General features: G+C 30.9%; 2 protein-coding genes across 3 annotated transcripts in view; one reads left to right on the top strand and one right to left on the bottom strand.

Moving 5' to 3' along the window:
* The window catches only part of LOC113401140 (muscle M-line assembly protein unc-89-like), a 42,785-nt gene extending 25,060 nt beyond the window's left edge, over positions 1-17,725 (top strand). For both annotated transcript variants that reach the window (XM_064220380.1, XM_064220381.1), the window contains exons 11-30: positions 669-2,645; positions 3,126-3,842; positions 4,432-5,097; positions 5,414-11,044; positions 11,124-11,375; positions 11,449-11,925; positions 12,098-12,270; positions 12,412-12,505; positions 12,972-13,605; positions 13,687-13,853; positions 14,055-14,264; positions 14,373-14,667; positions 14,749-14,881; positions 15,131-15,299; positions 15,382-15,421; positions 15,532-15,664; positions 15,751-15,907; positions 16,168-16,290; positions 16,472-16,980; positions 17,108-17,725. In XM_064220380.1, coding sequence (XP_064076450.1) covers positions 669-2,645; positions 3,126-3,842; positions 4,432-5,097; positions 5,414-11,044; positions 11,124-11,375; positions 11,449-11,925; positions 12,098-12,270; positions 12,412-12,505; positions 12,972-13,605; positions 13,687-13,853; positions 14,055-14,264; positions 14,373-14,667; positions 14,749-14,881; positions 15,131-15,299; positions 15,382-15,421; positions 15,532-15,664; positions 15,751-15,907; positions 16,168-16,290; positions 16,472-16,896 — 12,473 coding nt within the window. In that variant the 3' untranslated portion in view covers positions 16,897-16,980; positions 17,108-17,725. The remainder of the gene's footprint in view (positions 1-668; positions 2,646-3,125; positions 3,843-4,431; positions 5,098-5,413; positions 11,045-11,123; positions 11,376-11,448; positions 11,926-12,097; positions 12,271-12,411; positions 12,506-12,971; positions 13,606-13,686; positions 13,854-14,054; positions 14,265-14,372; positions 14,668-14,748; positions 14,882-15,130; positions 15,300-15,381; positions 15,422-15,531; positions 15,665-15,750; positions 15,908-16,167; positions 16,291-16,471; positions 16,981-17,107) is intronic.
* Positions 17,723-23,443, bottom strand: LOC113401149 (uncharacterized). The gene is made up of 10 exons (XM_026640917.2): positions 22,385-23,443; positions 22,136-22,314; positions 21,774-22,058; positions 21,405-21,466; positions 21,053-21,187; positions 20,339-20,538; positions 19,374-19,677; positions 18,922-19,260; positions 18,550-18,841; positions 17,723-18,372 (listed from the first exon to the last, which is right to left on the bottom strand). Exons 1-10 carry the CDS (start codon positions 23,355-23,357, stop codon positions 18,271-18,273), a joined length of 2,871 nt encoding a protein of 956 aa, XP_026496702.2. The 5' UTR covers positions 23,358-23,443; the 3' UTR covers positions 17,723-18,270.
* Positions 23,444-24,289: the final 846 nt, after the last annotated feature.

Below are 24,289 nucleotides of genomic sequence, written 5' to 3'. Positions count from 1 at the left end.
GTATAACAAACTTTTATCGAATAAACGGTCGTCATCAATCTTTTTTCATATATTATATTATTAGTAATTTCTTAGCTTAGTATTCATATTAAATATGTAAAATGTAAAATTACATTTTGTTTAAAAGATTTTATGTTACATTGTTATTTGATATATTCAGAGGAACACTTTTCAAATGCGTTTATGAAGCCTTAACAACTATTTCAATTAGCGCTCTTTTTGACAGTGGATCCACAAAACCAATAAATATAAATGTTATTAAAATTATCAATACGTTATTGTGTTTATCAATACGTCGAATCTATGAGAATCTATTTATATATTTTGAAAATAACCTGGACCCGTTTTATTAGCCACAGTTATTACGTACCACCATACATGTATGTATATAGCTTATGGCTAAAAAAGTTTGTATCATAAGTAACTTTTTTATTATTTATAATGGTCAAAACGCTAAGATAAAAAAATGTGGCGGAAACTGTGAGCACTTTAAGGATAAAAATATCAACTCCAGAAACATACTTAATATTCACTCAAAAATAATTTAATTAACGAGACATTCAATTTCTCATCCATATAATAGTTCCTGAACAAAATATACCTTTATTTTATTATTTACCACATTATATTTTTAAAGTAATAAGTACATTAATTGTTTATTTCTATAGAAAAGGCAGAAACCCTATTACAACACATGGAACATTATATTGAAATTATAGAAATTGTCGAAGAAGTATCTGCTGTGATAAAGATAGAAGATTTGAAAGAATCAGCAAATATTGTAAGAGAATTACAACAAAGTATAGTAACTTCAATTCCATCTTCTGAAGTTACAACTGAAAGTTCTTCAAATAACAAAGTTAAGGAAGAACAAGCAGAAATAGCTCAAAGATTACATAAAGCTTTGATGATGTTGCAAACACAGGCTTTGGAAAGCACACAAGAGCTCGCAACAACTGCCAATGAAGATATACGTCAGCAAATTATTGAAGTCATATCAGATTTACAAAATGACTTCATTGCTTTAAAGGGTACAAATTTAACTATAGAAGAAAGTTTAAAAACTGCTGGTCCTGAAATTATTCAAGAAAAAACAGAAGAATATTCTTTAGATGCACAGACTACTCAAGTCATTCTTGAATCTGAACAACGAAATCTTTTGGATGAATCAGAAAATACTGCAAAACCTGAAATGATTCAAGAAAAAACAGAAGTATATTCTCAAGATACACAGACCACTCAAACTATTCTTGAATCTGAACAACGAAATCTTTTGGATGAATTCGAAACAACTGCAAGTCCTGAAATGATTCAAGAAAAAACAGAAGAGTATTCTCTAGATGCACAGGCTGCTCAAGTTATTCTTGAATCCGGACAACGAAATCTTTTGGATGAATCAGAAACAACTGCAAAACCTGAAATGATTCAAGAAAAATCAGAAGTATATTCTCAAGATGCACAGACCACTCAAGTTATTCTTGAATCTGAACAACGAAATCTTTTAGATGAATCAGAAACAACTGCAAGTTCTGAAATGATTCAAGAAAAAACAGAAGAGTATTCTCTAGATGCACAGGCTGCTCAAGTTATTCTTGCATCCGAACAACGAAATGATTTGGATGAATCAGAAACATCTGGAGGTCCTAAAATAAGTCAAGAAAAAACAGAAGTATCTTTTCAAGATGGACACACCACACAAGTTATTCTTGAATCCGGACAACGAAATCTTATGGATGAATCAGAAACAACTGCAAAACCTGAAATGATTCAAGAAAAAACAGAAGTATATTCTCAAGATGCACAGACCACTCAAGTTATTCTTGAATCTGAACAACGAAATCTTTTAGATGAATCAGAAACAACTGCAAGTTCTGAAATGATTCAAGAAAAAACAGAAGAGTATTCTCTAGATGCACAGGCTGCTCAAGTTATTCTTGCATCCGAACAACGAAATGATTTGGATGAATCAGAAACAACTGCAGGTCTTGAAATTATTCAAGAAAAAACAGAAGAATATTCTCTAGATGTACAATCTGCTCAAGTTTTTCTTGAATCCGAACAACGAAATCTTTTGGATGAATCAGAAAAAACTGCAAAATCTGAAATGATTCAAGAAAAAACAGAAGTATATTCTCAAGATGCACAGACCAATCAAATTATTCTTGAATTTGAACAACAGAATCTTTTGGATGAATCAGAAACAACTGCAAGTCCTGAAATGATTCAAGAAAAAACAGAAGAGTATTCTCTAGATGCACAAGCTGCTCATGTTATTCTTGAATCCGAACAGCGAAATGATTTGAATGAATCAGAAACAAGTGCAGGTCCTGAAATAAGACAAGAAAAAACAGAAGTATCTTCTCATGATGGACACACCACACAAGCTATTCTTGAATCCGACCAACGAAATCTTTTGGATGAATCAGAAAATACCAAAGATATTGTGTCGAAGACTGAACAACCAATCCAACATTTAGAATCCAATGATCAATACCAACATGATAAAAATGCGGAAATATTAACTCAGTCTAATATTCAGGTTAACGAAGAGGAAAAAAAATTGTCAAACGATGAAAAGTCTTTGATTAATGTCTCAGAACTTAAAAAGCCATCTTCCAAATTTGAAAATCTAGCTACTATAAAAGGTAATAATTGTAGTATTATACAGTATACAATGTGCCTGACACGTCAACGCTTTAAATGATATCCCCAATAATATATGGCGTTTTAAGACAAAACAAAAAACAATCAAATACATTAATTAACTTAGCCACGGGACATTTTGTTTCTCATTGCATTAATTTACAACATCCTACATCATTATCGGAGATATTATTGTAATTATTAAATAGTGTTTTACTTTGTTTTAATATCCGTGTGAATTATTTTGTTCGAAAATTTCACTTTATTATTTGGCTATTTGTTTTGTCGATAATTTTATCAACCCTATATTAACGAAGATTAATCGTCGTTTAATTTAATGTGATGACGTTGGCAACTTTCTCCTTTAATTTTGACTAATGTTTTATTTTAAAAAACAAAATTTTGTTCTAAAAAAAGGTTTATTTTTCAATGATATTATTATTTAGTTATTATTAATATTTTTTTACCATTGTTTGTTGTAGATATACTAATAGAAAATATAAAAGAATACATTTCCGATGAAACAATGGTAGTTCTTTCTAAATTATCTCACCCATTACATTGTGAACATCTTAAGAAAACCATTGAAATAGCCACCCAGCTATGGAACAAAACTGTAAGCGAAAGTTCTTCTCCTGAACATACTGAATTATCAAGTTTTACAACGGAACAAATTGAACTAGTATTAAGTTTAAATGAAGCTATATTAATTATGTATGAGACAACCATTGAAGAGAGCCAAGAATTAGAAATTAAAGTTGGTAAAGATGCATTAAATGTCTTTAAAGATGTTGTTAATAATTTACGCTGCACACTTCAGGAAATTATAAGTAATATGAACACATTAACATATTTTGCTGAAGTCAGTGAATTACAACCAGAAAAAACAAATAAAGATCCAGTCGAAAATATCCAGCCTATTCCTTCCGTATCACATACAACGCCTCGTTCTAATGAAATTGAAAAAATAAATGAAGTGAAATGTAATATTACGGATACATCATCAATAGAAGTTGTGGGTAGTGTAGAAAATAATAATAACATTTTGAAAGGCGGAGATGTATCTGACGTAAAAATGACAATAAGTGCAACTGATTTACATACAGCAAAAAAAGAAGATATTATTTATAAAATGACAACAGATACAAAAAATAGTAAAGAGTTTGACGAAGATATAAAACAGAAGCCAGTAAATAAAGGTATGATTTAAAAAATATATTTTGTAGATGCTATTATTATTGAATAATAAATTACTTGAGTGAAGAGTCTAAATATAAGGCCGCAAATCTCGAAACCCTATGTTGAAACCCCGGTATGCCCGATAAAAAGTTATAGGGTTTTTCACCCAGCAGTATTTTTAAACTATGATTGATGATCTGATGGTAATTTTACAGCACTGCTTAATTAATGTATTTATGGATAATCATTATTTCACCACATTATTTAGAATCTATGAGTTATGTATGTAATAAAATTCAATTGATATTACTGAATAATAACTTTTTCATAAAATAATATGATAATATAATAATTGATAAACAAAGGTATTGCAGTGACTATAGTTGCAACTCTCAGTTAAAGGGAACTCTCTATTAAAGGAAACAATTTTATAATTTATTCATAAAATAAATACTTTTCTATACTTTTCTAATTTATTCATAAAATAAATAATGAAAATTTGAATATTAAATACCAATATGCCAATTAATATTAGGAAATTTTCGCTAAATGCTACTAGATTTGCGTACATTTAACTTTTTATATTAATCTATATTTTATATGTTTCAGAAACACTTATCGCAAATTTAAGCGATTACATTTCCGACGATATAGTGAATGTAATCGACAAACTATCACCCGTCCTTAATTTGAAAAATGTTAATGAATCAATACAGACAGCCCATCACTTATATAATATTCTATCTTTAGATGAATCAGATACCTTTAATTTTACGACCTCGCAATTAAAATTTGCTTTATTGTTGGATAATGCTGTGTCATCGCTATACGAGTTCGCAAATCAAGAAACTGAAGAATATAATGTATTACTCGAAAATTGTGAATTAAAAAAAGCTAATAATGTTATGAAGGAATTGCAAAATAATCTTCACGCCTTAATTGAGTCAACATTGACCCAAACCGATTTAGAAATTTTGGATATGGATGATTTTAAAGTTTCAATAACTAAGGACCCTCTTAGCTATAGATTACTTATTTGCGATAACTTTTCGGATGCCAAATACTCAAAGGAATCAATGGAAGATAATAAAGAAAGTATTTTATACACTAAAGATATTGAAATTGCTGTTCCTTCACCAATACAAACGACTGACGAATTAATTATTCAAGATATTCAAGCTGAAGTAAATATTAAAACAATTAAAGATACGACTTTAATAAGTGAAAAAAATGTAGAAGTTACATTACCAAACTTAAAGGAAGACTTACAACTAAGTACGTAATATTTTTTTACTGTTGTTTTTAAATATCATTAGAGCTAAATTTTAGTCACAAAATTGTTACTTTGGTGTTTCAAATTAATATGTAACTTTTTATGTTACATGTATAAAGGTAATTTGTACTTAAAATACATTCTTAAATGGCTATATAATAAATTATATATTCCAGACTATTTATAGTAATTGATTTTATACGTTTAAATGCGGCATTGCTAAATTTCGCCATTTTGTCACATTTTATTTTGACGTATGTAAATACGTTGTTGCTTCTAATAAGTTTATTATTACTCGATTTTTTTATTGTTTCACAGAGAAAGGTGACATTGATTCAATAATAAAGCTGGATAAACTTTTGAAAGAAGTAAGCGATATGATAGATCTATCATGTGATGATAATGTAGAGCCAATTCATAATTCTCTCGATGAAGTACAAACAATTATAATGGAGTTGAAAAGTGATTTTGGTGGAACTATAGGTGACGTCAATGAGACTCTTGAAGATTTAGAGTGTAATGTAAGAAGTGTTCAACTTCAGATTAATGAACATAGTCCACCTGTGCTTTTAAAGGAAGCTTGTGCAAATTTGCAAGTGCTTGTTGCACATTTAAGTGATTTAAATGATGTCGAAAAAGTTTTAAGACCCCACACGTATGAAATTACAAATGATATACTCGATGTATGCTCAAACGATATTGGTCAAACAATAGATATAATAGAAACAGTTTCATGTTCAGAAAAAACAGAAAAATTAGAACATGTTATTTCTAATTTAAATAAAATTAAGGACACAATAAAGTTACTGAGGTCAAATTTCTTAACTAATGCAGAAACTTTAATTATGGGTGGAATTGAGATTATTCAAAGCTTAGATCAAATCGAAGAAAGAATTTTTTGTTTAGAAAAGGATTTAGAATCTGAAAATAATGTTGACGTTATAACCAGAGACAGTATATTATCTGCCATACATTCTATTTATGGAAGCATCTCAAACATGAGAGGAACTGTTTCTAGTGTGCAAAAGAAATATATGTATGAAAATTACGGAGAACCATCAAGATATTTTTTGCTATCGATAAAAAATGTTCTGCTCTTATTAAAAAATAACGAAAGATCTAGTTGGAAGGAATTTGCAAAATCACTGCGTAAAGTTCTAAATCATTTTGAAGATGTAAAATTTTACATAAACTTTGATAAAACAGCAAGGTTGCCTAGCGATGCAGCTTTTACTAAAATTATTCTTGCCGAATTGCATTCTGTTCTATCTGAAATTGTTTTGCAAGAAGCAAAAAAATTGGATGAGGAGCTAACCAAACATACTTGTGATGTCATAAATTATGTAAATAAAATATTAAAGGAAATAGAACAAAATACGACATTAGAAGTAAAAGAGAAAATACCTATTTTTAAAGAATTGTCTAAGCACATGTTTGAATTGACAGAAAAATTTAAACTTTTTATTGAAAATGAAATCACAAGTAACCGAAACAATGTAGTGGACTATAATACCGACGTAACATCTTTATCAGAATCAACAACAGTACAAGAAGAAAATATACCTGAAAAAGTAATAGAAAAAGTTGTATTAGAAACTGACAATACACAGAATTCTTTAAATATTGAGATCGCAGGTACATCAACTGATTTATTAAGTAAAAAGGACGATAAAGTGATAGAAGAAATATTAGTGACTACAGTAGGTACAGAAAAAGACGCATCTTTAAAAGAAGAAAACATTGAAAGTGATAAGTTAATTCAGGAAATTAAGGAGGCTACTAATATAAAAGACCAAATTGAAAATAAGAAGTCACAACCTGAGGATATAGAAAACATAATATTAAAATTAGAATCAGAAGAAGAAACAAAAGAAGAGATTAAAAACATAGATATTATTTCGGCACAAGAACACACTGACAATTACAAAATTAATAAAAATGAGCAACTTACAATAATTGATAATACAAATGATGAGAAAAAAGAAGAGATAGAGACCAGTAAAGATGCTGTTAAGATAGAAAAAGGAACAGAAGTCACGGAATATGATTACAATCAAGAAATTGACAAAAATGAACACTTACAAATGGAAAAAAATGTTGAGGATATAGATAAAATATCTAGAACGACAGAAATTGTTGAAGATGTTTTTAATCAAGACAATATTGCAATGATTGACAGCAATAGTAAAGAGGACGTAGCAATTATGGAGTCTCAAAAGGAGAATATTGAAAATAAAGGCAAAATTGAAGGAAATGAATCGGAAATCGTGCAATACAATTTACTAGAAAAAGACGAAAAACATGCCATATCTAACGTAATGGAAGGAGGCGAAATAGCAAAATTGATGGAGATAAACAACGAAAACAATAAGCCCGATGATGCTTCTCTATTTATAAAATATTCTATAGTGGAAAATGAGGAACTAATGGAATCCATAACAAATAAGATTGAAGAAGTAGTAAATTCTAATGTGATAATTGAGGAAATTCAAGAAAATATAAATATTACTACAGACAAACCGATATCCGTAAATATCAGTGATAAAAGTAATGAAGGGCTTGCTATTGACATTAATTTCAAAGAAAAAGGAATGCTCGTGGATGAACAACTTCCGGAAAATAAAATTGAACAAGACAATGCAATAAGTGTAACATTAAAAGAAGAAGTAATAAAAGATGACATAAAATTGGAAAAAACATCAGGAGAAGGAAATGGTGATATAGATCAATTAAAACGAAATTCTATAATTGAAAACAAATTACTCGAGGAACAAAAATCGAAAACTGACGATTCAATTGGAAAAGATATGAAAAATGATAGTAGTATGGATTTGCCAACAGTGACAAAGCCACAATCTATTTTGGATCACAATAAAAATAGCACTTCAGAAGGAGAATTTCAAGAAAAAACACTTCATGAAATCTATAAGGATCACAAGGAAACTTTAATTCAAGCGGAAAAAATATCCCCTGAAAATGACGAAACAATGGAAAACATTACAATTCATGAAAGTATACTTAAAGATATTGACTCTAACAAAAACACTACCCTGAACGAAATAATCGATATAGTTGACAGTGAAAATAATATTCAAAAAAATGTTCTAAAAAAAGAAAATGTAGTAGAAAAACTTCAAGAGGGAGAATTAGAATTACAAAAACACGTAGAAGACAAACAAAGATTGTCTAACACAGATGACGTCATAGACAACAAAAATATTATGGATATCCCAGTCCCAACCAATATTGAAGAGCAACCCAATTTAATAAAAGACGATTTTAAAACTGACCGAATAGAAAAAGATGATGGAATTGATAAAATAGAAGAAAAAAAATTAAAAACTAAAAGTTTTCATGTTGAAAATGATGAAGAAATAACTAAATTAATAGTTGGTCAATTTGATGAAGAAGAATCCATAATTAAAACTGAAGAAAAACAAGAAAATAAAAACAAGGAGGGAATAATTGAAAAAGACTTTGAAACGGAAAATAAAAATTTAAGTCTAATTGAAGAAAAATCTAAAGATTCTCAAAAGCCAAAGGAGGAACAAATTTCTATTGATAAAGATTTAAAGGATGATACTGAAGAAAAAATTATGGAAATAAAAGAAAAGATTAAAATAGAAACAATGACTAGTCTCGAAGTAGTTGACCAAGTAACCTCCCCGCTTAATATTTCTTTAGAAATTAAAGAAAATGTAGATATTAAAATAGTAGAAAATTCTTTAAATGAAATTATAATAAAAGAAAACATCCTTCAAATTGCACCTACTAAAGAAGATGAAAAACTAAAAGAAACAGGACGTGAAGTGGACTCAAATTTAAGTTGCTTAAACGATGAAATTTGTGATGAAAAGTTAGAAACTGCTAGTCAAGGTGAGAAACATTTACTAAATATTGAAAGTACATCAGACATCGAAAATGTAAGCGATGGCGTTACTAGTATAAGTAAAGCCAACTGTGAATTATTATCAGAAATTTATCCAGAGAGTAAAGAAAATATTTATTCAAAATCACAAGTTGATAACCAAAATAGTGATTTGAATGATAAATATCAGCAAGCATTACAAATTCAACAAACAATAGATAATGAACAGGGAACAACAATAAATGCAAGTAAAGTGGTAGATATTCATAAAAAACTAGAGATTGAATTTATCTCGAAGACAGAGACGCCTATGACTGAACATATAGAGACTGAAATAGATGTCTTAAAGGATACTGATAAGCAAATCGATCAACATTTTAAGGAAAACTTAGATCAAGGAAAAGATGATGTCAGTAAAATAGAATCGCACATAAAAAATGAAGTACTAGAGAAAGACGAAAAAAGTAACACAGTTGTCGAAGTTACAAGCGTAAGCAATAAAATAGAAACATCAGAAAATGAAAAAGAAACCAAATTGATCGAGCAACAATCGCCAAAACACAACGAAGAAAACTTTGATACAAATAAAGAAAGTGTAAAATATAAATCTAAAAAAGAACAAAGTCCTGAAATTAAATCAAACGAAAAAGATATCACATCGAAAGAAAAGGAAACGTTTAAATTTATATCAAATCAATTACAAGAAGAAACGAGTATAGAACAAAGCGAGTTAGCAAAACAAAAACATAAAGAATCTAAAGATCAAACTCAAGTAGAAACCGTAACGAAAGAAGAAGAAGAAATTAAAACAGAAAAGAGAAAAGAATCTTCAAATAAACAATCTAAAGAAAAAAGAAGATCGAAAAAGTCACGTGAAACTCTAAAACAAACAGCTGTAAATAATGAAGTAAAACCCCAAGAGGCAGAAAGTAAAGAGTTGGATAAGGGACAAGTAAATATAATAGAAAAACCTGACGAAGGCCCTAAGCTACAAGATATTCCACCCGAGGGTACTAAAAATAAAGTCGACAAAAATGAAGAACAACCAGAAAAGGAAAAGCAGGATTACGAAGAAAATAAATCAATACAAAAAGGAACCGAAGCTAAAGATGTAAAAGTAGACAAAATTAAACCTGAGAAAATGATTGTTCAAGAGAAGAAAGGTGATAAAATCCTCACTGGGGAAAAGAACAAAATAAAAGACAATTCGCAAGTTCCGGATACTTCAGAGCAAAAAGATAAAGGAATTATCTCCAAGTTGGATAACAAATCTATATTCGAAGAAAAAGAAAATAAAGATAAAGATAACTTTGAAATCGATGATGATTCCAGAAAACTAGAAAATAATATTTTATCAAATAATCAAAAGCAGAGTACAGAGAAGAGTTTTAAATCAACCCTAGTTAAAGATGATCATCAAGAAGTCGAAAATAGAAAAGTATATCCAGTAATCAAGGAGCATTCTTTAACGGATTATGAGTCAGAATTCTCTAGACCACCAGGATATATAGCAAAACCGTTCGGTATAGAAGAAACAACATCGCAAATAGAAATAAATACAAAAGGCCAAACTATTTACAAAGCACAAACTCTACTTGGTGAGTCACAATTAAGATCGTCAATTCTTCCACATATGGAACAAAATTTAAATCATGAAAGGCAATCTCAAATTAAAGACAGAACAAAAGCTTTAAGCGAATGCAGGAGTACCTTATCAGAAAAACGTACTAGTTCTGGTCGAGATAATAGACGAAAACCAGTTTTCTCAACATTCTTAACAGACCGTACAGCAGTAGAAGGATCACGAGTTAAACTTACTTGCAGTATTTTATCACCAACTGATCCTAAAATTACCTGGTACAAAAATGGAAAAGAACTAGACAATAAACATAAATTTAGAAGTAAATTTGTGGAAGGTTTGATTACTTTGGAAATCCTCAATGCGATTCCAAGTGATTCAGGGGAGTACAGTTGCAGTATTGAAAATGAAAACGGATCTATAACTTCATCTGCTAATCTAAAAGTATATCCCAGCTTTGAAGCATCTCCAATACCACCAACCTTTACTCGGTCTATACGTGGTAAGTTCGATAAATTTGAATATAAAATAATATTTATTTTACACATAAATATATTATTATATGTATTTTATTGTTGCAGATAATTATCATTTAGCTGAAAATGAATTAATACTAGAATGCCGAATCCGTGGACAGCCTCTTCCAACTATAACATGGCTCAAAGATGATAAGCCTATTGCTTTGAGCGATCGTTATCAGGCACATTATTTAGCCGATGGTGTTTGTAGATTAACAATTAGTTCTCCAAATGCTGAGGATTCTGGAAAATATACTTGTAAAGCTGAAAATTCTATGTGGTCTGATCAAATTTCCCATGATGTTTATTTTACAGGTAACATTGGAGATTTAATATTTTGATATTGCAGAAATGGATTTTTATATTATAATTGTTACGTTTGTTGTAGGTAGGAAAAGTAGCTTAAGTCCAAATCTTGCAACAGTTGAAAAAGTGCAATTGAGTCGACATGTGGTAGAATCACGCCGTCCTCATTTTACAAACGTTTTATCGGATCACAAAGTAGTTTCTGGGGGCACAATAGGTTTACAAGTAGAGATAAGAGGATCACCTATTAGAGTAGAATGGTTAAGAGAAGGACATTCCATAACAGAATTGTACAGAAATGCACAGACATACGTTGATCACGGAATATACACTCTGGCTCTTTCTGACGTAACAGAGCAAGAATCCGGTTTGTATACATGTAGAGCATATAGCACGCAAGGAAATGTTGATATGAACGCCTCTATAACTGTTGTACAACCTAATCAGTATGATGGTAAACCCGCATCAATTGTTAGTCGGCCAGAAAGAGATGTACTCATTTCTGTTGGTGAAGATTTGAATATTTCATTTAGAGTTCATGGAGAACCTAAAGCTAAAGGTAATTATAAGAAATTACTTATTTTATTTGTTAAACTACTAGCTCGGGTCTTTTATATTTATATTAAAGCAATACATTTTGTAATGTGAATAAGGAGTTTAATTTAATTATGATGATTAATGTCAAAAATAAGATGTAAGTTGTATAAAAATTTTGTGTTTTCGTATTGTAGTTTTCTTTATGAAGGGAATACGTGATATAACAAATAGTCAACGTGTTTGTAAGATGACGTCAGATGATTATGTTAAGTTTACCTTAAAGAGAACTGTTGTATCTGATGCTGGTACATATTGTATCTTCGCGAGAAATGCGTATGGGTGTGATCGAGCTTTCGTTACGGTTGTGGTAAGTTGCATCAAAAAAAAATTATGAAGTTTACATTACACATATAAATATTAATTTAGTCAAAAAAAGATTTTTTTTTTCTCTTTCTACTAGGGAATGCTCCTATGAGCAAAAAAATTACAATTCTTTCCATGTTTTTAGATCAGACAACGAGCTTCCTCTGACAGCCTTATTTCCGATTGGACTTATCCTATGGACGATCTAGCTATTTCATCGGTTGATCGAAACTATAAATGTAAGTAATTATAAATATGTATATGTAAGTGCTAATGCGCCATAAATATATAACTAACCAATTTAGTATGTGTATAAAGCTAGAGGGTTGTTTTTATCTTAATCTCAATTATTTATCGAATTGATTTATATCTTGAAAGTTCATATATGTAATTCAAATGATAACACATTCATTTGGTTTCATGGAAGTGTTATAACGATGGAACCAGAAACTGTAAACTCTGTTCGTCCTTAAAAGCTTACTCACAAAAACCTAGACATTTGCTCATCAGATTATTTATTAGGGTACATACGTTATTTTAAAGTTTAATAAGCTACAATTATTTTTATTTAAAAACAAACATTATATAATAAAAACCAAACCAAACTTGAAAAGAAAAAGTATTTTTTTTACATTCGTAAATATATGTTTCAATCAATCAGAAATGTATTTCGATTGATGCATTGATGTTGTTTTCATTTTACAGCTGTTCCAGATAGAATTCCTAGTGAACCTAGTGCTGTTGATGGTGGAAATAATTGGATATCCCTTGCTTGGCCCAAACCTGATCAACAATCAAGAGCTCCAATTCTGGCTTATAAAGTAGAAAGTTGGCTTCTTGGAAAAGAAGGCGGAGCTCGTTGGGTAGAATTGGGAATCACCCCACGAAACTCTTTCGATGCTTTTAACTTAAAACAAGGTGAAGAGTACCATTTTAGAGTCTCACCAAGAAATCGTTATGGTTGGGGTGAATCAGTACAAACGTCTGTACCTATTGGAATTGGTTTAGCAGGAGATAGACCAGAGTTTGTTGATATTCTACCTGGTCAACTGAAGGTACTTGTTGGCGAGACAGCAACTCTGTTTTGTAGCTTCAAAGGCAAACCAATTCCTGAAATAGTATGGATGAAAAATGGCCATGAAATTGAAGAAGAAGTGGGCAGGGTAAGTATAGAAATAAATGATTACAGTTCTTCTTTACGAATTGAGAAAGTAAAATCAGAGGATGAAGGAAGATATAGCTGTGAAGCAACAAACATTCATGGCCGGTCGTCTACTTATTCAAGAATGGCAGTAATTACAGATCGACAAATATGGCAAGCTGATGCTAAGCTTAAAAGGTAAGTTTTTACAAAATATTAAATTAAAATCAAACAGCAGTGAAAATTTTATAAAATAATTTAACAAACTTTACTTTAAAGAGAAAGATCAGCGGGGGTTGACGGAGAATATCCGCCACAATTTACCATGCGCTTGAGAGATAGACGCGTACAAGCTACATACCCAGTTCGTCTTACATGTCAAGTTGTTGGGAATCCAACCCCAACAGTAAAATGGTTTAAAAATGAGGAAGAAGTGTTCTTTGATGGTATGATTTTAATATTCTGTGCATTTCTGTTTTTATGTATATATGATTCGTGCACTGTAAACACAACTGTACACTGCAAAGTTAATTATTAAATATTACGAGCATTAATATATAATCTAATAGCTTCCAAATAATATTTGTTAGTCTAACATTACATTAAGCTAAGCTTAAAAAATATTTTATATACTGTTTGTTGGACAGGTCGTCACACTGCATCTCAAGATGAATATTTCTATACATTGGAGATTGCTCCTACAACATTAGAAGATGGTGGGGTCTATGAGGCGATGGCACGGAATGGCTGTGGTGCGGTCAGTTGTCGCTGTAGCCTTGTAGTTGACAAGGGCATCAGAGCATACATCGCTCCGGAATTTTGTTGTGGTCTTGAACCACTATATCATTTAAGTGAAGGTGAATTTATCACAAAATGTTTATATTACAAGTTAAGAAAAAAAAAATTAATAAGCTATTCACAATAATGGATAAGACGCTTAATATTTTACTTTTTTCAAATTATAGGGGATGAGCTACGAATTTCAGCAATTGTCGAGGCTTATCCTTCAGTTGGTGTGACTTGGTACCGCGATGGAGTTAGATTACGGCCTAGTCGGCGAGCAGTTATGACTTTAGATCGAGATGGCCAAATTGAATTAGCAGTTGCTTCTGTAACTGGTCGTGATGCTGGCGTGTACACATGTACTGCCTCCAACGAAGTAGGAACGGCTTCTACTTCTGGTAAGGTAGAGATTGTATCTGGAGATCACGTGATAGAAAAAACTACAATGCCACCAATAGTAGTTACTTCAGATGCGCCGTAAGTTGTTAAAACCTATCTCATATGTGTATATCTTCTTAAGATTATATTTAGTACTTTTCTATTGTTCTTTTTTTACAGCTATTCAAAAGAGCCTATGTTTATAAGGAAGCCCAGATCTAGTGAAGCTCGAGAAGGTGATACAGTAATTATTGAATGTGAAGTCATTGGTGACCCTAAGCCTGATGTTTATTGGTTAAGAGATTTCTTAAAGGTAAAGATCTTTTTCCAATAATTTTAGATTACATTTATTCCAATTAAAGGCATACCGGATTTGCATCAAATCAAAACAAAACATGGTTCGAACAAAAAAGATAGCATTAGAGAACTGTTTTTGAATTTTTGTTTGTGATACAGGTATAAGTACTTTCATATCAGTTAAATCAATCGCACAAGCTAATCTATATTTCAGTACAACAGTTTCAGTTTCCTTATAGACATATTGTTTATTTATACCTTACAGCCTGACTACTACCGAGATTCGAGTCACTTCAAGCGCGTGGGCGCTGGACCCGCTTATCGCTTTGAAATTCCTCATGCGAAACTTGACTATACCGGCGCATACTCAATAGTCGCTAAGAATATACACGGTGAAACGAAGGCTATCATATCACTACAGATATTAGCTAAAGGTAAGGTACTTTACGAATATCACAGATGGTTATATTGTTGAGTCTACTAACATTTTTTTTATTAGGAATGTTTTTCTTTCAGATCTCACATGTGGTGACGATGTTCATAATATTAGATACGGGTAAGTGTTTGGTATATAGATGTGATTTTCCATTTTTTTTTCAAACGAATAATAGGTGTGTACATTCGTATTGTACGAAAAAATATATTTTAATCATCTTTTATTTTCAGACGTGTAGATGTGATCCCACGTTTCGACAAGGAACTTACAGATTTGCTGTGTTACGACGGTGATGCAATTGAGTTCGAATGTAGTGTAAGCGGAAATCCCGATCCAGATATTAGATGGTTACACTACAACGAGGTATTATATAATTAGCTTCTTACATACTTCATTTATATAAAATATTAATAATATTTTTCGTAACCATATATTTCTATTAAAAATAGATTGTCCCAGACTGTGTGGACTTCGAATCTTCATATGAAATAGGCATAGCAAGATTGAAAATTAAACAGGTGACTGCTGAAGACGAAGGCACGTACACCTGCGAAGCTTCCAACAGTTTAGGCAAAGCCTCTTCAAGCGCCTGTCTCGTCGTTTATCGTAAGTTCAACTCTTAATCGGATAGTTTTCGTTACTAAAATATTTATTTTGATTTTCGTTTTATATTCAATCCCTGGCTACTAGTCAGTTTTGAACTGGTCCATTTCATTAAAATACTTGACCATTGCGAAACGAAAGTATACTCCACATTTAAATTGTACATAATATCCTACATTTTAAGATGTACTTTGATTGTCATTTACAGGGACTTTGTTTTTGATATACATAGCCTTTTCTTAAAACATAATAATACATTACAGCTCCCGGTGAACCCAACACACTGAGCCAGCGTCTGCGGCGGCCGCCCGCACTTCTCTCCGCCGCTTCAACGCCGCGCTCTACTCCGCGCACAACTCCCGCTCGCTCGCTCTCTCGAACGCCTGGTAACTTTTTATATTAATGTACCAAATCTACACCGTTATTATATAAATATTTTTAGTCTTATTAAAATAATACTGTACTGTATTCTAATTATTAGGAAAAACGCTATTACTTTATGCAAACAGAAAATTTTTCCTGGAATTCAACGTAAAATATATTTATTCAAAAAGTAAATTTCAACAGGTCCAGACCCAAGACGGTTTTGCAGTCCCTCTCGTGAAATAGCTCCAAAATTCTACACTTACCCCTATAACAGAGTCGCTGAAGAAGGTGATACAATAGTATTTCAATGTGCCGTAAAAGGTCTTCCGCCACCGTGGGCCACGTGGGACAAAGATGGTATCATTATAACACCATCTGCAAGAATTAGTATTAAGGAAAAAGATGAAATGCTTAGAATTTTAGAAATTGAACAAGTTACCATAGAAGATGTAGGTCTGTACAGAATATCATTGGAAAATGAATATGGAAGAGCAGAAGCTTCAGCGCGACTTGAAGTTATTACACAAAAAGGAAAATTTTATGGTAGTACAAGATCTTATAGCGTTTCTCCAAGAAAAACCTTACCGTATAGAAGACGTACGCCTTCTTTTTCCAAACAAGACTGATACAACAATAAATACAAATCAAAACCTGATTAATTTCAAACTATAATCGAGAGAGCAGAGACGTTGACAATACTTTTTTAAATGGTGAGTATAAACCACAATATCAAAGCTATTGCGAATTTATGGGTACCCATTTTACTAAGCAATGCGAATTATAAAAACCTGTTATGCAAATAATTGCCATATTATAAAGAATTAAAATTTCTTTCAGGCAATAATAAGTATGGAAGGCGACGACGAGCTTGAGAACAATGTTTCATTTTGTTTTCTTTGATTAACTTATTTTGCATTTTATTTGTAGGATGGTTTAGATGATATTTTATTGTTTCATAAATATGTAATTGTGTCAAAGTTGTTACAAAATTATTTACGAGTGTCGCAGAACAAATACTACACTAAATTTTGTTAAAATGTATCTAGATTTCATTTGCGTACAGCTTGCGATTTGATGTTAAAAATATTAAGCTTCTTAAAAATAAAATTTGTTCTACGATTTAAATTGTCCACGTACCGGTACAGGAAACAGACGTAGGATAAATGTTGGACCAATATCTCACGTTCTTTAATTCGAACGTGATCTGTATTGGTTAAATGGAAGATAATCTGTTTTCGTGAATGGCTTTTATTGTTTTTTTGTGATAGGTTTAGATAAACTGGTACGTGAGCGATGCTTAATTATATATTTACTCTCTAATGTAGTGTTTGAAGTATAGAAGAATCGTTTTAATAAAATTTGTATATTTATACTTACGCTGTTTGTTAAATGTTTTAGATAGTTGCAAATCAATAGAGCACCCGGGGATTTATAAAATAAATTGTATTATGATTATGTGGATGTTTTATTATTATATTTTGTTTTGATGTGGAAGCACTAGACACAACGATTGTTAAATGTTTCGGCACCAACGAAGTTGAATATTAATCATATAATTATGAGGTGGTGTCATGTTGCTGATTTTATTGCAACATTCTATATGTTCAGATATATAACAAATAACAAATAATATCTTCATAATATTATCATTTCAATTTTTAGGAGCGCTAACTGCATTCAATATTAATTAATATAATAAATTAAATATTTTACAATTTTTATTTATAAAATTATTTTTCTTCTAATAATTACCTCTTGAAAATAACATAAATTTCTGCGTTCATTATACAAATAAAAGGGGTCCTAATTTAACGAGTAAGGCAAATAATTTGCTTACAATAACAGTACTTCAAAAACCCTGCACTGCTGAATATTTCCGCCACATTAAGTGTATTAACTAATCCTTGGCTCTATAAATGATGTCCTTTGCCCACCAAAAGCGCAATAACTGAGTGTCACTTCTTAAAACTAAAAGTTGATGCAGGTTAGTCTTGTAGATTTTAAGTAACTCGAGGTGATTCTCGATCAGCCGATATGACGTTCCGCTGTCCGCCTACGTAACTCCGAAGACGATGCGCTGCTATCATTACATTCCCAGCTCTCTGTTAAAAATACATTAAATACAACTCGTTAATATCTAAAAATCCTCGATAACTAACACATGCCAAAAAAGATAATAATAAAAATCAATCCTCATAAGTTAATTATAGTAAGATCTGCTTAGGATAATGTGTATACTTATTGTAGTATTGTACGTAAAGTAATTTAATTAAACTTACTTGCCACCTAGCTCTATGGTTAGCTAAATATGACTTCAAATTTTCTTGAGCCCGTTTCATGTGACCGGCTCTTGCGCCGCCAGGAGGTCCTTCAACAATCCATTGATGATTTAAAGCGACGGAAGCTTTCATGCGCTTTTCAGGTTGTAAAACGAGAAGGTGATCAACGAAGTCTTTTGCCAAATCGGATATTTCCTTGAAAGCTGATTCATGGTAATTATAATTCGCCATTGTTATATTTGCCGATCGTTCCGGCCAACTATCACCACTGAAGGGCATCACTCCAGATAATCTGTAAAATATTTTAATACATTAATTTTAGGTAAAAAGCCTGTATTAATGTTAAACTTAGATAAATTATTATTAACTTACAGCATGTAGGTTACGACACCAAAACTCCACATATCACACGCTAGGGTGAGTTGTTCAAAATTCAAAACTTCTGGTGCGACGTAGTCTCTCGTTCCATAAATAGCTCTTGTTATATGACTCTCATCTAGTACTCGCGCTAAGCCAAAATCAATAATTTTGACTTGTCTAGAATTTGGACTAAGGCAAATAATATTCTCTGGTTTTAAATCTAAATGTGCTATCTTTCGTTCGTGTAAATAAAGCAAAGCTTCACATATTTGTCGAACGTAAGGTACTACGTCCACTTCTTTTATGTGCTCTTCTTCTACTATCCTGTCGAATAACTCTCCACCCCACAAGCTATAACAAATAAAGGTATTTGTGTTTTGTTATTAGAATTCTAAATATTATCGAAACTTTTTAACGTAATGCAATTCAACTACTATATTTTTTTAAACAGGTATCAGACTTACTAATCCATAACTAGAATAAAAGATTCCCTCGCTGAAAATGAATCGTATAGCTCGACAAGTTTCGGATGCTGCAATCTCTTCATCATTTCATATTCTCTTATAGCGGTGTCTCTCTTTTTTTGTGTCCTAGTTTTTAATATTTTTGCTGCATAAAACTCTCCTCTATTGTCGTGAACAAGTACAACACTACCAAATGCACCACATCCTATTATATCACCCGTTTTTGTAAACATTGCTTCAAAATCTTCCATTGGGCTCAGGTTGCAGTTTTTCTTTAAAGAGCGCAACGCTTTCCCTGCTGGAACTATATATAAAACAACTTTAAACAGATAAAAGGAAGAAATAAAATATGCTATTTAAATTCTTAAAATAAAAAAGGTTTTGTATTATGCAAGAATCATGAGAATGCAGTCAGGTTCATGGTATATTATCGATAAGAAATTTAATGACTTTCAACCAACAAATGGAATGTAAAATCATAAATCAGAAAAACTTAATAACAAAAAGATTTTTCATATTCATTGTTTTTTATATATTACTAATATTGTTTTATAAATTCCTTTAATAATTGATAATGTTCTGATTATATAGAATGTTTCTTTGTTTATGTCATATGCGTTTTTAATCTATTCATTCGATGGAATTTACTCTTGCGTAAAGTTTCTGCAATAGTGCAGTCAATGCACATTAGTTGTTTAGGATAAGAATACCTTTGAAAACGTAATATTTCTCAAACAACGTTCTAAAACAACTCATATAGGTTGTGCTCCAAAAGGTAACAGAATCAAAAACGAAATACGACTGATTAAAATAATTATGCAAGCAATATTTCTTAATTACTATGGTGTAATTTTCATGCTAGTAACATTTTAAATAATTAGTGTTTGGAGCTGCAAAAGTAATAAATAAAGTTTGTCAAACAAATACGTTTAATAATCTAAAGTACTTCGAATAAAACTGCTTACGTATACAAACTCTGGATTCTTCGGAGTTAAGAAGAGGCGTCGCTGCTCTTATACGAAATTTCATAATCTGTTCTAACGGTGGATCTTTTATTTCAAACATCGGTAAACTTGAAACACCTGCTTGCACGAAACTGTCACTCGTATTTCCCAACTCGATTTGATACCAACCACTTTTAGATTTGTCTGTCTGTGTCTCGTACCTAAAAATGTAATAATAATTTTATAATTATATACAATTAAACATTTCTTTTTTCAAAATATGACACTTAAATTTAAAATTTACTCTTTAAATTTTTACAACATAATTTACCCGGTATTGATATAGATAAGATATTGATAATATTCATTAATAATAATTTATTTTAATGGTATATTGTTAAATTCGCCTTTAATTTGAAAGAAAATGCGCAGTAAAGTAATTTCTCTAATTTCAATTCTTAAGGGCGAGATTATTTCTTCAAATTTACCTTAATTTACTTTTTTTCTTTATCTCCCTCAAAGCATTAAAAAATAAAGTAATTAGGATGACTATCCAAATAAAATGTAAAATTTAATTCGTTTTACAATTTACGCAGATGTCGACTAGCATACGTAGAAAAAATTGAGTCCTACTGTGAAATTCCCTCTAATTTGAAAATAGAATATTATAGTATATACTTAAATTTGATCAACATTATTATTTAATTGTTACTATACATTGTTCTGTTTGCTTACCATTCTATTACTACAAGCTTAGAAGGCACTTTCGGTGATTCACCGCGAACAGATTTTTCATGGACAGTCATACGTTCAACATGTATGTCGTCGTCAATATTCGAAACACTCAAATAATAATTATCATCGTCCAATCTAAAAGAAAACAATAAAAACTATGTATTTTAAAATAAGCCCTAACACCATCGATTAGAGATAAAAAGTACCATCGGTTCAATTATAATAATTAATAATGATGGGTCATAATCCAAAAAGATGTCGCTGAGTTTAATGTATCATTTTATTTTAATTAAAAAGTAGGGATTTAATAATAATTTAAATGACTTATTACAATCAAGTTCATAAAATTCACCTGCAATAAGTAATAATCATAAAACTTTCACAAGTATTCTTCTTACCACCGTTTGATGAAACCTGATAAAAAAAAATATATTTATTAAGTGAATTAAAATAAATTAATATAAAAAATTCGCTTGCCCATAATTCACTTATAAAGCTATAGTATGATATAGATGTATAAATAACAATAATTAATTCGATATTAGCAACAATGAAAACAATATATATTTGTTTTCGTTCCATGAACGCGATAAAGAAATTCGCTGCGATAGTACATAAATTGTATTATTTGCGCGCAGTTGTGATAACACAGTATTATAGCAAAGAAATTAAATAACTATAAGACATTCGCAAAAGTATACATAATAGTATAAATACTTACTGCGCATTTATGAATTCTATATTCATCTAGATTTTTATTTATCATAGAAATCTCCAATTTCAAATTTGTATTGTAGAAGATATTTCGTCTAGTAATAGCTTTATTAAGTTTTGTTTCACTTTCAATGATTGCAGGTGGTACAATCGTGAGAGTCGTTGCTGTGCTTATGCTTAAGATTGATTTCCTATTAGGAAGTGCTTTACGGAGTTCGCAAATAACTTCATCAGCCATACCAGGCTCCACTTGCTTTATAACTAAATAGAAATCTCCTCCGTTGTGCATCATCTACAAAAATAATAATGATTTTATTTTTTTTCATGTGACATTAAAATTTATCTAAAAAAGCTATTATATTTACTTACATGAAATCGGTGATTCGTTCGTTCAACTCTGAAATGACCGACGTACCAAACTACAAAATAAAATCTAGGATCGTCTACGGCAAAACTGCAGGTAAATGAAATTTTTGTACCAAAACAAGTAACAGTCGGCTCTAAAGGTTTCTTTACTTGGACTGAACATCGTTTCCCTCGTGGTGTATCTGCAAAGTACTTAGTTAAAGCTTATTATTCATTAAATAAATAATAAGTAATGTTTAAAAAATGGCATACCATTGATAGTTAAAAAGCAACTCGACGTATCTATTTGTCCTGTTATTTTATCGCGCACAGCTATTGAGTATTCGCCGGTATCATTTAAGCAGGTATTTCTTATCCTTAAACTAATATATCTGTGGTTATAGTACTCTGTTACTACATTTTTGTTTTCCTCTATTCTTGCTCCATTTTTAGACCAACATATTATTGTGTTAACATCGTACGAAGCCTTGCATATAAGTCTTACGTCCTCTCCTTCATTTACTTCTAATTCATCTGGTAAACTCTCATCTATGCTAGGTACTATTTCGCTAATATTTAAGGTATTTAAGTCGGTGTTAATTACTACAACACTGGCAAAACTTGATGCAATACCATATTCAGATTTAGATATCACATGATAAATACCAGTATCTGACTCTTTGGCACACAGTATCGAAAGTGTGGTCGTCCTTTTATCGTTTAAAACTATCATACGTTCATTTGGTATTAATAAATTATTACTTTTATACCATATATAATCTTGTAAAGCATCACAATTGAACATAGCTTCTAGCTCTATAGTGTCTCCTACTAATACTTTTGTAAACCTCAAATGCTGCACCACGTCAAAATGTTTTGCCATTGGGCTCAAATATAAAACGTCATTATTAACGTGGTTTTCTTTTATTGACTTTACGAATAAATTAGCTTTAGAAAATACTTCTCCTAAATAGTTTTTTAATAAAACTATATAAACTCCTTGATCTTCGGCTGTAGTCGTTGTAATTTGCAGTCGATGCCATTTTCCATTAGCAGATATTTTAAATTTACGGGAAGGTTCTATACATTTTCCATCTTTGTACCACCTACTTGAGATGCTTTGTTGAGTGCAGTCACTTATTTTACATTCAAATATAACACATGATAATTCGTCAGTGACAATATCTTGTAAAGGTTCTTCTACTTCCACGTGACCCAAAATATATCTCTTACTTTCAAACGCCATAGGGTCACTTTCTGTGTACGAATCTTGTAAAATTACCTCTATTGTGGTAATATATGTGATTTTTTGTTGTAAGTAAATACGAGGCAATAATAAATTTAAAGCTGTTCACCCTTTTCGCCGGCCCAAGCCTAAAGATCAGTCTTCTAAAAAATAAATAAACATATTAATAATATTTTTCAACATTATCAATAAATATCATTGACATGTTTACGAGTTGTTTAAGCAATATGTTCACATACAACATATGATAGTTCTTATGTTTAAATTGTTAATTAAATGAATTTAATTGAGCCCCGAGATTTAATTTTTACTCATCAACAAGTAAAAAAATTATAAACACAACCTTATGAAATAAGAACTTTTGTATTGTGAAAGTTTTATATAAATTGCATGAAGACAAAAAAAACATCGTAACAAAATATACCTACAAAAAGTGTTATGATTTCAACGAACTTGGACAATTAGAGAATTACCTGTACAAGGGTTTTTTAGCGATACCTGTAGTATGCCCAACTAACAGATAACTGTACAAGAACAAGATTTACAGGTCAATAGTTCAATTTATTGGTAATAAAAAATTAAACTTTATCAAAATAAATAAAATTAAATACGTATATATAAAGATAATCATTAAGCAGCATAAGGTTCGCTCGGAGCGATATTTATCGTATTGTTTTTTTTTTTTTATGTTAGAGGTGGCAAACGAGCAGGAGGCTCACCTGATGGAAAGTGACTACCACCGCCCATGGACATCTGCAACACCGAGGAGCTTGCAGGTGCATTGCCGGCCTTTCAGGAAGGAGTACGCTCTTTTCTTGAAGTTCCCAAGTCGTATCGGTTCGGAAAAACCGATACGACTTATATTTATATTATATTATATTTATACTTATATTATATTTTATGTATAAAAATACAATATACAGAACAGTCCG

This window comes from Vanessa tameamea, chromosome Z (genome assembly GCF_037043105.1).
Source record: "Vanessa tameamea isolate UH-Manoa-2023 chromosome Z, ilVanTame1 primary haplotype, whole genome shotgun sequence".
NCBI classification, from domain to species: Eukaryota; Metazoa; Arthropoda; class Insecta; order Lepidoptera; family Nymphalidae; genus Vanessa; species Vanessa tameamea.
The sequence above is the reverse complement of the archived record's forward strand: the minus strand, read 5'-3'. Positions and strand labels throughout refer to the sequence as shown.

Bases quoted from the DNA above. Each gene is read 5' to 3' on its own strand.
- LOC113401149 (XM_026640917.2), bottom strand. From the start codon at position 23,357: ATGGCGTTTGAAAGTAAGAGATATATTTTGGGTCACGTGGAAGTAGAA. The intron at 19,678-20,338 runs GTAAGCAGTTTT...TTTTATATATAG, and splicing joins AGAATCCAGAGTTTGTATAC to TTCCAGCAGGGAAAGCGTTG. The intron at 19,261-19,373 runs GTAAGTCTGATA...TATTTGTTATAG, and splicing joins TTTATTCTAGTTATGGATTA to CTTGTGGGGTGGAGAGTTAT.